Below are 14,967 nucleotides of genomic sequence, written 5' to 3' on the forward strand. Positions count from 1 at the left end.
ATATATATATATATATATATATATATATATATATGTATATTTATACAGTGCCTACAAGTAGTATTCAACCCCCTGCAGATTTAGCAGGTTTACACACACATTCGGATAACTCCAGAGACCTGTGCCGGCCTGATCAGGTCTTATAAAAGACGATTATTAGCTGTAATTGCAAACAAGGGTTGTTCCACAAAATATTAAACCTAGGGGTTGAATAATAATTGACCCACACTTTTATGTTGAAAATTTATTAAAATTTAACTGAGCAACATAACTTGTTGGTTTGTAAGATTTATGCATCTGTTAATAAATCCTGCTCTTGTTTGAAGTTTGCAGGCTCTAACTTATTTGCATCTTATATATATATATATATATATATATATATATATATATATATATATATATATATATATATATAATCTTTAATCTATGCAGCTCACTGTTGTGTGTTTTTTTTTTATTTATGCTCAAACCACCACCAGTATATGCCTGTGATATTGGTTTTTAATATGTAGATTTTTCTTGTTTTTCTTATCCTTGTATTTAATAAACGTTATATTTTATGTATAATTTGATTGATGTTGTCCTCGTTCAATTTCATTTTTGGGTCTTCTTGAAACTATGTAGAGCTTTATGGGACATGCCTCTAAAATATTTCTATGAACCTCAAAAGTAGGGTATTGATCTGTTCTGATTAATACAATGTCACAACTACATCAAGATGTGTGTCCCAACATAACATCATACTGTAATGCTTCCTCATAATCAGAAAAGATACTGTGGCTGCAGGTAGTAGGATGTTCACCATGCTCTGGTCCGGCTGCTGCAGAGTACTGCCATGCATGGTGGACCAGTTGGTGCAGATTATTTGGCTTGACTACTTGACAGTCAGTGCAGTGAACCAGGAGGAGGCATAGCCTAAACCTTTCAGACTTTTTTATGGTTTAACGGATTTGTCTTTATCCAGAAAACTTCCTTGTAGTTCAGTTCATTGTAAGAAAAAGAAGGATCACTTAACTACCCTCCCTAGGTTCAGCGCTGTATGTCCTGTGCTTCCCCTTGTCCCTGTTACTTGACTGCAGTGGTGATTCACTTTGATAATGCAACAGGCAATCACTAAGCCCAGTGGTCTTTGCTACTTTGGAAGGCCCACTGAGCTCACTGTTTGGCTGCCGGGCTCATACTACTGCAGCATTTACATAATCACCAAACTTGCACCAGTGACACAGAGCTGGGCTTGGTTAGAGTAATTAAAGTTTAGTTTTTTTTGTTAGTTTTGTACAGATGTATAATAAAATGAGTAAAGGCCGCTTTACACACAACGACATCGCTAATGAGATGTCATTGGGGTCACGGAATTCTTGACGCACATCCGGCCTCGTTAGTGACAACGTTGCGTGTGACATGTACGAGCAACCGCTAATGTTCAAAAATACTCACCTTATTGTTGCTCGTTGACATGCTGTCCCGTTCCCAATTATCATTGCTGTTGCAGGATGCAGGTTGTTTATCGTTCCAGCTGCAGCACACATCGCTATGTGTGACACCGCAGGAACAAGGAACCTCACCTTACCTGCGGCCGCCGGCAATGAGGAAGGAAGGAGGTGGGCGGGATGTTTGTCCCACTCATCTCCGCCCCTCTGCTTCGATTGGGCGGCCGCTTGGTGACGTTGCTGTGACGCCGAACGAACTGCCCCCTTAGGAAGGAGGCGGATCGCCGGTCACAGTGACGTTGCTAGGCAGGTAAGTAGTGTGACAGGTCTGAGCGATGTTGTGCGCCCGTGACGCACAACCGGTGGGGGCGGGTATGCATGTTAGCGATCCCGCTAGCGAGAGCAGAGCGTGTAAAGCGGCCTTTAGCAAAAACCTTTTTCTGACAGGGGATAACCTCCTTAAGCCAGAAAAAGTTGCACATTTTTATGCAAATTAACCCCTGCTAATAACAGTTGTCAATTTTTTTTGTGACATGAATAGTCCAAATTTTATCCAATTTTATTAAAGTAATTCCCTATTTAATAAATTTGGTGAACTTTATTCCACCAGTCATTAACTTTGTTGTATGAACAAAACTCTCAACAAATGGGCCCCTCAATAAGTAATTAGAATGAGCTTAATATATAGTTCTTTCTACTTTTGGGAAAAGCAATAATAATATTAAGAACGCTATAACAATTGTACAAAATATTGTGGGTGTTCTAAAATATCCTCCTATCTGTGCAGTGTTATTTTATATGTCCATATAGAAAGAGCAATATCTTCCAGTTCTCACACAACTATACATACAAAATAAATTATGACTATTACGTGACTTTTCTCATTGTAAACTCTATTAGGATATGAACGAACCAGCTAGCTTTGTGCATGGGTCAGTAAATGGTTGCAGAGATGAAACATTGAACAATCCTCCCTATGTGCCAGGTAACAATTTTTACCGCTAATAGAAATGTATTTATTTAGTAACAATGTATATATTTTATACACACGTGGTCAAAATTGTTGGTACCCTTGTTTATTGAAAGAAAAACCTACAATGGTCATGGAAATAACTTTCATCTGACAAAAGTAATAGTAAATTAAAAATCTATGAAAATGAACAAATGAAAGTCAGACATTGCTTTTCAACTTCCACTGAATTTAAAAAAAAAAATAGGGATGAATAGGGATGAGTGAATACCCTAATATTTGCTTCGCCGAATATCCGGCAAATACGTCGCCGCTATTCGACTATTCGCAAATATTCGACGCCCAATGTAAGTCTAAAGGAAACCAGAATAATTTCACGTTGGACCTAATGGTGAGCTGTGGTGACTGAGGAAAAGGCTGAAATGGATGGGAAAAGGCTGAAACAGTATGGTCACAGCCTGTAGAAGGTGCCTGACTGCATTTCTGGTGTCTTGGAATAACATGCTTAGAGCAGAACGCGGCGTTAACGTAGTCACCAGAACAGCTCTGAAACCAAAGAGAGGCGAAATTGCTAAGAAACAGTTTCTAGTGACTAATCACTGTAATAAAATGTCAAATCAAGCCCCGACCTCCAAAAAAACACTTTAGCATATATTCACACTTTTCGTTTTTTACATTTTTACTTTTTTGATTAAAAAAGGGCTGTAACTTATACATTATATTGGTTTCTGTCTCACACCTCCTTTTTTGGGATATATTTGACAGAACTTTAAAAGGTCAGCTACAATGTGCCCATTGGGATGTTGGCCTTGCCCTCCTCCTCCTCCACTAATACAACCGGCTCCAGTTGCCCTCTATTAAAATGTAGAAAGGGCCACTGGCAGTCCTCAAATCTCAGACTTCTTAGGGCTCTCAGGTGGGCACTGTAATATACATTGGGGAGGGACAGCAGTCACTTGTAGTTTTCTGCATCCCCTATATCATTAGTGTGAAAGTTGGAATACGTACTCCATAACACTTTACAGTGCTATTGCCAATGTGGCCATTTGAGTGTTGGCCTTGCCCTCCTCCTCCTCCTACTTGTCCTCCACCAACATCACTGGCTCCAGTGACCCTCTATTCAAATTATATTCAAATTATTCAGTAATGTCTGTTTTATAGACAAATGAATGCCTCGCTGGGACATCAAAGCTGATGTCATTGATGATGATTGGATCTGACCAAAAGCAGGTTGGGAGCAAGAGGCATCATCGCCTGCTTCCTACACTGCAGTTTGTGAAGTATGCCACACCTTAGAAGTGGCAGTTGTTTCACTCTGGAACTTAGGCTTTATTCCACTAGCTAACAGCGAGGATTTAAAAAAAATCAGTTTCGCCAGGGGATAATGGTTCAGACACCATGGAGCACAGCATCAGAAGGTACTCTCAACAGCTCCCAACAGCTTTTTTGAAAAAAAAATTGTAGGATAAGCAACAGGGCATAACATGCCATGGAGCTAGAAAATTCTGATTCCACAGGGGGGCATGTGTAACACACCATGGAGCACAGCATTGATAAAGAACACAAATAGAGACTGCCTGACCAATTGTTCTAGACAGTGTAGCCCCAACAGTGGTTGTGCCAGTGCATAATGTACAAAGGCTTGAAAAATATTGCTCTGGATGTATGGGCCGAACAATTAAATCACAGCAGCATAACAAGTGAGATTAGTCATGCGGTCTGATTAGATGATAGAAGAAAAAATAGTCTTGAATGAGAAACAATGGAACTTATTGAACTTAAGAAATACAAATTTTGGGGCTACACTTATTATTGAGTCTTGTTAACAGGCGGCCCCAGATACTCTGGGGCAATCCATCTATGGTTCATTTTGATCATTGTCAAACTGTCTGCACTTTCCATGGATAGTCATGTGCTAGTATCTGTTATTATTGACCCCGCTGAGTTAAAAACACGCTCATACAACACACTTGCAGCAGGGCAAGCTAGCACTTCCAAAGCGTATAAAGCGAAGTCTTGCCAAGTGTTGCGCTTGGAAACCCAATAGTTAAAGGGAACTGTAGACTCTGAAAGCATGCTGATATGGTTACCTACATAGTCCCTCACCATCTTTCTTAAGTGTTCCCTCCTTGTCATAGTTCCCCCAACTGGTATCTGATTCGAAGTTGACGGTTTGTGGAAAATGGACCAGTTTTGGCACATTAGTCCCCCGCCTGCGTTGCTCCTACTATGCGTAGCCCTCTCTTGTAATCCTGTTGTGTGAAATGACGAGCTACCTCTGATGCCAGCATGATCTGAGGGTAATCGTTTCATCAACTGCTCCACTATAGCCCTCTAGAATGTTTCCGTAGTACAATCCTTATTTGCCTCAACAAGTAGAGAAGCGAATTTGTCTTTGTAGCGTGGGTCAAGGAAGGTACATAACCAGTATTTGTTGTCTGCCAAAATGTGGACTAGCCGACAGTCATGAGAAAGGCAGTGTGACATGAACTGTGCCATGTATCCCAAACTCCGAACTGGAAACCTTTGTGTGTCACTGCTAAGAATACATTCTGACTCACTAAACCTCCTCTCCTCCTCAGTCTCTCTCTCCTCCTCCTGCTCCTCCTCAGGCCATTCATGCTCGACAGCCCTGAAACTTGGGTTGTGAATCCCTTGGTTACCAACTTCAAAGCATTCCTGTACTTCATCATCATCCTCCTCATCATCATCCTCATGATGCTGACCAAAGGTGGCCTGAGCCTGTTGGCCTAGGTTCTGCGGATTTCTATCAACCATTGTGAAGTCTGGATCTACAGACACCTCGGGTGCATTAACACTTTGGTCTGTGAGACAATCCAGAGTTCGTTTCAATAAACAAATCAGTGGAATGGTAATGCTGATAAGAGCATCATCACTGCTCACAATGTTGGTAAAGTAATCAAAATTCTCTAGGACTTGACAAATGTCTGCAATCCACACCCACTCTGCAGTACCTATGTCTGTCAGCTGTGTCTCACTGGCATGTTCCAGCTGGAATTGGGATACTGCCCTTTGATGCTCATAGATCCTGGCCAACATATGATAGGTTGAATTCCATCTCGTAGGGAGGTCACATATTAGTCTGTGATGAGGCAAGTGTAAGTGCTGCTGCAGTACTGCCAGGCCAGCAAAAGAGGGAGATGACTTGCTGAAATGTGTGCTAATACGTTGTACCTTGGTAAGTAGGTCTGGTATCCCAGGGAATTTTTTGAGAAAGTGCTGAAGTACTAAATTTACAACATGGGCCATACAAGGAACATGTACAAGCTTTCCAAGCTTTAAAGCCGCCACCAGATTACAACCATTATTGATTATCATACACTACCATCCCTGCATGGAGGTTTAATGGTGCAAGCCAGTCATCTGTCTGCTCAGTTATTGCTTTCAAAAGGTCAGATGCCATGTGCGATTTGTCACCGATACAGATGAGCTTCAGTAGAGCATGTTGCCGCTTAGCCAAGGCCGTGCTGCAGAGATCCCAGCTGAGGAATGATGTCGACGGTTGGACACTGGCGGATGTTGAGGAGGATGCACAGGAGCCAGATGAGCAGTAGGAGGAGAAGGGAGTTGTTGCTGTCTAGGAGGCTACTGAAACTCTGATTGAAGTGGGCCCTGCTATTCTGTGTGTGGGAATTATATGGGATGTTGCCGACTCTGTACAAAGCCGTCACCAGGTTCACCCAGTGTGCCGTCAGTGAGATGTAGCGTCCCTGTCCACTTCTGCTTTTCCATGTGTCTGTTTTTAAGTCGACCATCCCTGTTATGGCGTTGGTGAGAGCCCGTTTGATGTTTACGGACACGTGATTGTGGAGCGCAGGGACGGAACAATAAGCAAAATAGTATAAATAGCAAAATACCTAGAGCTGTCAACCACCTAGTGGTGTGCTTGGCTAACATGCTGGAGGTGCCAAGGCTGGAAGTATTTCTGCCTTTGCTAAGCTTGGTCTGACAGATTTGACAAAGGGCAACCGTTTGGTCCGAAGGACTCTTGGAAAAAACCTCCCACACAATTGCAGCACGGACCGTTGGACTCTGAGTTGGCACAGGTGGTGCACGGACCCTTGGACTCTGAGACGGCACAGGTGGTGGCGTCATGTGCACAGATGGTTGACCTCTGGCAGTGGTCGAAACCCTATCTCTTACAGCCTTTTTGCGGACTATAGGCACATGCGCTTCTGCACTGCTGATCTCGCACCCGTCCATGTTGGATCAGTCACCTCATCATCGACAAGGTCATCTTTAAATTCCTGAAGGTCAAATTCTTTGGTAATGGAGGTTTCAGGCTGACCTGAGGGCAACTGTGTTTTATCATCATGTCATGGCAAACAACATGGCTTTCTTCTGGCCTTGGGTGCTCAAAGATCTGTGAATCACTGCACACCACGGCCTCACCTGCATTGGTGGTGTTGCGCGGTGAGAGGCAAGAAAGGTCAAAGGGTCCCGTAAACAGTTCCTCAGACTAACCTGCTTTGGGGTCATATATTTCCTCAGAATATTGATGTTATGAGGAAGGAGGACCACGCTGAGGATTCGATGGCCCAGCCTCTGTGCTACTCAAGTCTGTCTGTGTGGACCCTTGGGATTTGCTACTCGACAAGTAACTAGAAGCATTTTCTGCTAGCCAACTCGTTACCTGTTCGCACTGTTCAGGGTGCAAGAATGATTTCCCACGTGGAACAGAAAATTGGGATAGGAAGGCAGAGGTAGATAAAGCAGGAACCTTTTTCTCTGGCTTGGTCACACTGGATGAGCGACCACCACTATCACTACCACCTCGTTCACAGCCCTTACTGTCTCTTTTTCCACCTTTTGTATAGGCAGTGGAACGACACTGATGCCGGGTTGGTAAACTTGTGTTAATAGTTTCCCACAATAGCTGTTTCTGTAAATCTAAAAAAATGCATGGTACCTTTATTGGACAAAGTACCACTTGGAGGAATCGACAAAGATCTTGTGAATGTCTTTCAGGCCTAAAAGAAAACAGGGTTTCACACCACTTTTATTTCAGTATTGGTTTTTGGCACTCAGACTGTGTTTTAGTAGTAGCAGGCCACTATTTAGGTTTTGTAAGATATGAATGAAACACCAGGATGCTAGGTTGGTGCTATGAAGATATTAGGCTTCAGGCAGAAGTATAGCCACTGACATCGCGTTTTAATTAAAACTTTGGTAACACTGACACTGTGTTTTAGTAGCAGAAAGCCACTATTTAGGTTCTGTAAGATATGAATGAAACACCAGGATGCTAGGTTGGTGCTATGAAGGTATTTGGCTTCCGGCAGAAGTACAGCCACTGACATCGAGTTTTAATTAAAAATTTGGTAACACTGACACTGTGTTTTACTAGCAGCAAGCCAGTATATAGGTTCTGTAAGATATGAAGCCACCACCATGATGCTATATATTATGGTATTTGGCTTCAGGCAGAACTAGAGGCCGTGACAGCAATTTTTTTTTTTTTAAACTTACACTATTTTTTTTAGCAGTAGTGTACTATGGAGTTTATGTACGCTATGAAGCCAACACAAGGACACAACTGTTCTGGTATGAATGGAGATGATGACTGACAGGCACTACACTACACTTGAACCCGTTGTTTTGTAAATTTTGGGACCTTTTTTAGGAAGTTGCAATACCTATCCCTAGTAGAACAGACACATGAGTAGCAGATTTCAGGATAGCTTTAAATCTCTCCCTGCCTGTGAAAAAGCGCTCCCTATATCAGACGCTGCACTAACAGACCGTATGCAGTACTAATAAGAGGATTTTTTTTTTGTTTAAAGCAGGAAAGGTTCTCACCTAACAAAGCAATGCACTAACATTGACCCTATAGCTGGTTCTGTGATTTCTTCATCTACTAGCAGCTAATGCACACTATCTTCAGCCCTTACAAGGCCTATTTAGGATTTTGCAGAAGGAATGCTATCTAATACAAGGCACTGCACTGTCCCTATAGTTGGTTCAACGATTTACACAGCTGCTAGCACCTAATGCACACTATTTTCAGCCCTTACAAGGACTTTTTAGGATTTTTCAGCAGGAACGCTATCTCATACAACACACTGCACTGTCCCTATAACAAGTTCTATGAGTTACACAGCTGCTAGCAGCTACTGGACACGATCTTCAGCCCTTACAAGACTATTATTAGTTGGCTGTATAAACACTCTCCCACACACAGTACAATCTATCGACACTGCCAGCTCCCCAATGACTGCATGTTCACAAAATGGCCGCTGGCTTATATAGCCCCAATGATGCTGTGGCGTTACATCAGAAGTGTTCATTGGCTGAAAAACAGGTGCCAGGAAGTCAGAAATGAAAATGAAAGTATCGGAGCAGATACAGTTTTATTTGTTGGCTAGCGAATTATTTGAATACCCCATTATCCGTCGGATACCGAATAGTGGCGAATACATTCACTCATCCCTACTCATGAACTAGGCCTGGACAGAAATGATGGTACCCCTGAAAATAATGTGACAAAAGGGACAGACATGTTAAATCCAGGTATGTCCACTAACTAGTATCACAGGTGTCTATAATCTTGTAAGCAGTCAGTGGACCCATATATAGACCCGTATATAGGACTACAGATACTCACTGCGCTCATTGGTGACATAGTGCGTACACTCTCAACATGGATCAGAGTAAGCAAAACAAAGAGTTGTCTTAGGAGATTAGAAAGAATATTTAAGACAAACATGTTAAAGGTAAAAGTTATAATACCATCTCAAAGCAGCTTGATGTCCTGTGACTACAGTTGCACATATTATTTAAAAATGTAAGATCCATGGGGCTGCAGCCAACCTCCATGGACGTGGCCACAGGAGGAAAATTGATAACAAATCAAAGAGACGGATAATACAAATGGTAACAAAAGAGCCCAGAAAAACTTCTAAAGAGATTAAAGGTGAACTTCAGTCTCAAGGAACATAAGTGTCAGATCGCACCATCCATCTTTGTTTGAGTCAAAGTGGACTTCATTACAGACGACCAAGGAGGACATCAAAAATCATAAAAAAGCCAGACTGGAATTTGCCAAACTACATGTTGACAAGCCAAAAAGCTTCTGGGAGAATGTCCTATGGACAGTTGAAACAAAAATGGAACTTTTTGGCAAAGCACATCAGCTCTATGTTCACAGATGTAAAACAGTGTCCCTACTGTGAAACATGGAAGAGGCTCAGTAATGTTCTGGAACTGCTGTGCTGCATCTAGCACAGGTTGTCTTGAATCTGTGCTATGTATAATGGAATCTCAAGACTATCAAGGGATTCAAAAGAGAAATGTGCTGCCCAGTGTCAGAAAGCTTGGTCTCAGTCGCACGTCATGGGTCTTGCAACATGATAATGACGCAAAACACAACTAAAATCACACAAGAATGGCTAAGAGGAAAACATTGGACTATTCTGAAGTGGCTTTCTATGAGCCCTGACCTAAATCCTATTGAGCATCTTTGAAAAGAGCTGAAACATGCAATCTGGAAAAGGCAACCTTCAAACACGAGACAACTGGAGCAGTTTGCTCTTGAGGAATGGACCAAAATACCTGTCGAGAGGTGTAGAAGTCTCATTGACAGTTACAGGAATCGTTTGATTGCACTGATTGCCTCAAAAGGTTGTGCAACCAAATAATAAGTTAAGAGAACCATGATTTCTGTCCAGGCCTATTTCATGAGTATTATTTTTTAAAAAATTCTGTGGAAGCATTGTTGAAATGCAATGTCTGACTTTCATTTGTTCATTTACATAGATTTTTTTTATTATTACTTTTGTCAAATTCAAGTTATTTCTGTGACCATTGTGGGCCGCAGTGAAGTGAATATTAAATGAGCATAATGAGCGGCGGTCGCCAGTAAGTGACAGCAGCGGCAGAGACTGCAGAGCTGGAGAACGTGAGTAAAGATTTGTTTTTTTTTCTCTCAGACACATGTCTTTTCTCCGGTGCGTGTCACACAGAACACATCCGTGTGGTCCATTTGCATTACGTGTGTCACATTTGCGTTCCGTATAACACACGTGATGCCGTAGAAAAACGGACATGTCGGCGTGAGAAACACACGGACACACAGAATGTACAGAATGGACACACGTACCGTTCGAAAATACTTACGTGTGTCCTAAACCATATGAAAACATATGTCAACGTGTGTACGTGTCTCCACTATGTGAGAAAAATGCCAAACACTTACCGGAGGCACGTACGTGTGAAAGTGCTGTCACATTGCGTTTTCACCTACATTCATTGGTCCCGTCAGGGCATCTGTCCGAACTCCCCTTCACCCTGCAAAACTTGTTTTTGATGCTTGTGCCAATGAGGCAATTAACTGTAATGTAGCAGACTGAGTCAGCGTGTGCTGTCTTGCATCATTTTTGGACATATACGTTTTCTGCAGACAGACACCTAGACGTAATAGACTACGTTCGAGTATCCGCCTGCAGAAAACGTATATGGCCAAAAATGGTACAAGACAGAGCACACAGTGACTTTGTCTGCTCCACTATAGTCATTGGCTCCATCTGCACATGCATCCAAAACACAATTTGCAACGGCACCAGTGAACATAGGTGAAAACGCAATGTGAAAGCAGCCTTAGAAAAGATGGCAGTAAGCTTGCTTACAGATGAATTTGAGCTGCTGGGAATATATATATACTATAATATATACATATATATATATATATATATATATATATATATATATATATATATATATATATATACAGTTAGGTCCAGAAATATTTGGACAGTGACACAAATTTTGTTATTTTAGCTGCTTACAAAAACATGTTCAGAAATACAATTATATATATAATATGGGCTGAAAGTGCACACTCCCAGCTGCAATATGAGAGTTTTCACATCCAAATCGGAGAAAGGGTTTAGGAATCATAGCTCTGTAATGCATAACCTCCTCTTTTTAAAGGGACCAAAAGTAATTGGACAAGGGACTCTAAGGGCTGCAATTAACTCTGAAGGTGTCTCCCTCGTTCACCTGTAATCAATGAAGTAGTTAAAAGGTCTGGGGTTGATTACAGGTGTGTGGTTTTGCATTTGGAAGCTGTTGCTGTGACCAGACAACATGCGGCTATGGAACTCTCAATTGAGGTGAAGCAGAACATCCTGAGGCTGAAAAAAAAGAAAAAATCCATCAGAGAGATAGCAGACATGCTTGGAGTAGCAAAATCAACAGTTGGGTACATTCTGAGAAAAAAGGAATTGACTGGTGAGCTTGGGAACTCAAAAAGGCCTGGGCGTCCACGGATGACAACAGTGGTGGATGATCGCCGCATACTTTCTTTGGTGAAGAAGAACCCGTTCACAACATCAACTGAAGTCCAGAACACTCTCAGTGAAGTAGGTGTATCTGTCTCTAAGTCAACAGTAAAGAGAAGACTCCATGAAAGTAAATACAAAGGGTTCACATCTAGATGCAAACCATTCATCAATTCCAAAAATAGACAGGCCAGAGTTAAATTTGCTGAAAAACACCTCATGAAGCCAACTCAGTTCTGGAAAAGTATTCTATGGAGGACAGATGAGACAAAGATCAGCCTGTACCAGAATGATGGGAAGAAAAAAGTTTGGAGAAGAAAGGGAACGGCACATGATCCAAGGCACACCACATCCTCTGTAAAACATGGTGGAGGCAATGTGATGGCATGGGCATGCATGGCTTTCAATGGCACTGGGTCACTTGTGTTTATTGATGACATAACAGCAGACAAGAGTAGCCGGATGAATTCTGAAGTGTACCGGGATATTCTTTCAGCCCAGATTCAGCCAAATGCCGCAAAATTGATCGGACGGCGCTTCATGGTACAGATGGACAATGACATCAAGCATACAGCTAAAGCTACCCAGGAGTTCATGAGTGCAAAAAAGTGGAACATTCTGCAATGGCCAAGTCAATCACCAGATCTTAACCCAATTGAGCATGCATTTCACTTGCTCAAATCCAGACTTAAGACGGAAAGACCCACAAACAAGCAAGACCTGAAGGCTGCGGCTGTAAAGGCCTGGCAAAGCATTAAAAAGGAGGAAACACAGCGTTTGGTGATGTCCATGGGTTCCAGACTTAAGGCAGTGATTGCCTCCAAAGGATTCGCAACAAAAAATTGAAAATAAAAATATTTTGTTTGGGTTTGGTTTATTTGTCCAATTACTTTTGACCTCCTAAAATGTGGAGTGTTTGTAAAGAAATGTGTACAATTCCTACAATTTCTATCAGATATTATTGTTCAAACCTTCAAATTAAACGTTACAATCTACACTTGAATTCTGTTGTAGAGGTTTCATTTCAAATCCAATGTGGTGGCATGCAGAGCCCAACTCGCGAAAATTGTGTCACTGTCCAAATATTTCTGGACCTAACTGTATATATAAATATATATATATACACATATATATATGTATATATATATATATATATATATATATATATATATATATATATATATACACTATTCATGATCAGGACAGGCATAGCACATGAAATTAAGGAAGAAAAATAAACTGTTTCAGTTTAGCTCACTTTGTACCTTTAGGAAATAATTAGCAATTGAAAATGCTGTGTACAATATCACAGATTTTATAAAAAGGTTTTAGGCTGTGCACAAGTTATAACAAATTTACTTCATTTTTTAAATTTGCTTCTCTTAGACTTACTTGGAGATGGGAATAAATTAATACGTAAAACCATATGTATGGAGAGTCAACAGCACCTTCCTGATGGAACTCCTGTGAACCACTACGATGTCCATAGTTTATATGGATGGTCACACGCGAAACCTACATATGAGTAAGCATTTATTCTAAACAAGATTTTCATTTATATTTAAAGGAGATTAATAATTATCTATCCACTGGATAAAGATTAGATTATTGGGATCTGACCTATGGGACCACCCATATGAACATGCTTGGATAGAGTGATGGTTGAGCATAAGCACTTCCACTCTATTGAAACTTTATGTGAAAGGTAGAAGCATATAAGCCGTGCATGTGCAAACTCCAGTCTTTTTTACATTTCTTGCCATGGTCAAGAGACTTAATTAAGTAAATAACTGATACATATTTTGGTAGGCCTCTATACACCTATGTAGATATTGCATTAAAAACCAGACGTTTGCAGCTAGAATAGTCATTTACCACAGTAACAATGTATAGAGTGTATTTCTGTTTAACTTAATGTTAGATTCATTAAAAAAAATTTCCTTTTCTTTAAAAAATAAGGTAATCTCTAAGTGACCTTAAATAGTTTACTTTTTGTGTCAACTGTTTTGCCCTATTTGTGTAACTGTTTATTGCGTTGATGCACTTGTATAACTTTTTAATGCTGCCTTTGAAAATAAGTTAAGAGGCTTATTGTAATAACATGTTTATTTGGAGACTAATTTTAAGTTTAAGAATCAACAAAATAGTGTAAATTCCAAATATACATAGTATGTATGTAAAATTATGCTCATTTTGTTTAGTGCTCTTCGCCGCATCACAGGAGAGCGTGGAATTGTCATCTCTCGCTCTACATATCCTTCATCTGGACAATGGGTTGGTCACTGGCTTGGAGATAACACTGCTGCTTGGAATCAAATTGATAAATCTATTATTGGTAATTATCATGGCATTATTATAAAATATGTATGTGTTACACGTGTACTTCCATATCGCTTTAATAACTTCTGATATTTACTGCATTTTTTTCGCTGATATCTCACCATTATTTTAACAACACTATACAGACTTCACTGTCTTCAATGGGGCTCAAAATCTAACTTTCCTTTCAGTAACTTTTTGAAGTGTTGTGGAAAACCAATACAAATGTGTGGAGAACATACCAACACCTTATAAATGTTGTCTTTGGTGGGAATTGAATCCATGTCCTCAGCACTGTAAAACAAAAGGGCCAAACCCTGAGTTGCCTTCCTGTCAATAATATTATTACCTCTTACTTTGAAAATGGTATCTGATCTGGAAGCAGGATGTTATAGAGCAAGATAAGATGGTTACACTGACATACATTTTTGTGGGAAAAGTTTCAGTGAAATTCTTAGTGTTTGCATGCATATGAGTCCAGTGGGTGGTCCTATTATGTTATTGACAGCTTCCTTGTATGCTTCAGCATGCAGAAATAGATGGCAATCTTTCTGTAGAAGCATCCACTGGACAAATATGCATACAAACACCAGAAATTTAAATGAAAGAAGGTTATACAGAATCTTCTCCAAAAGCCTAATGTCACAAAGAGCAGGGACAGTAGGGGACAGAGAATTCTATCCCAGCCCTCAGACTAGGGGGCCCATAGCTAATCCTCATCTCAGAGTTAGGTGGGCTTTGCACACTACGACATCGCAGGTGCGATGTCGGTGGGGGTCAAATTGAAAATGACGCACTTCCGGCATCGCATGCGACATCATAGTGTGTAAAGGCTCGATGATACGATTAACGAGCGCAAAAGCGTCGTAATCGTATCATCGGTGCAGCGTCGGCGTAATCCATGATTACGCTGACGCGACAGTCCGATGTTGTTCCTCGCTCCTGCGGC

The 14,967-nt window shown here is 40.9% G+C and overlaps 1 protein-coding gene across 1 annotated transcript in view; it reads left to right on the forward strand.

Moving 5' to 3' along the window:
* The window catches only part of SI (sucrase-isomaltase), a 439,774-nt gene that overhangs the window by 239,995 nt on the left and 184,812 nt on the right, over nucleotides 1-14,967 (forward strand). The window contains exons 36-38 of the mRNA XM_075340661.1: nucleotides 2,331-2,415; nucleotides 13,086-13,224; nucleotides 13,901-14,034. Of these exons, the coding sequence (XP_075196776.1) occupies nucleotides 2,331-2,415; nucleotides 13,086-13,224; nucleotides 13,901-14,034 (358 nt within the window). The remainder of the gene's footprint in view (nucleotides 1-2,330; nucleotides 2,416-13,085; nucleotides 13,225-13,900; nucleotides 14,035-14,967) is intronic.

Source organism: Anomaloglossus baeobatrachus, chromosome 3 (genome assembly GCF_048569485.1).
Source record: "Anomaloglossus baeobatrachus isolate aAnoBae1 chromosome 3, aAnoBae1.hap1, whole genome shotgun sequence".
NCBI classification, from domain to species: Eukaryota; Metazoa; Chordata; class Amphibia; order Anura; family Aromobatidae; genus Anomaloglossus; species Anomaloglossus baeobatrachus.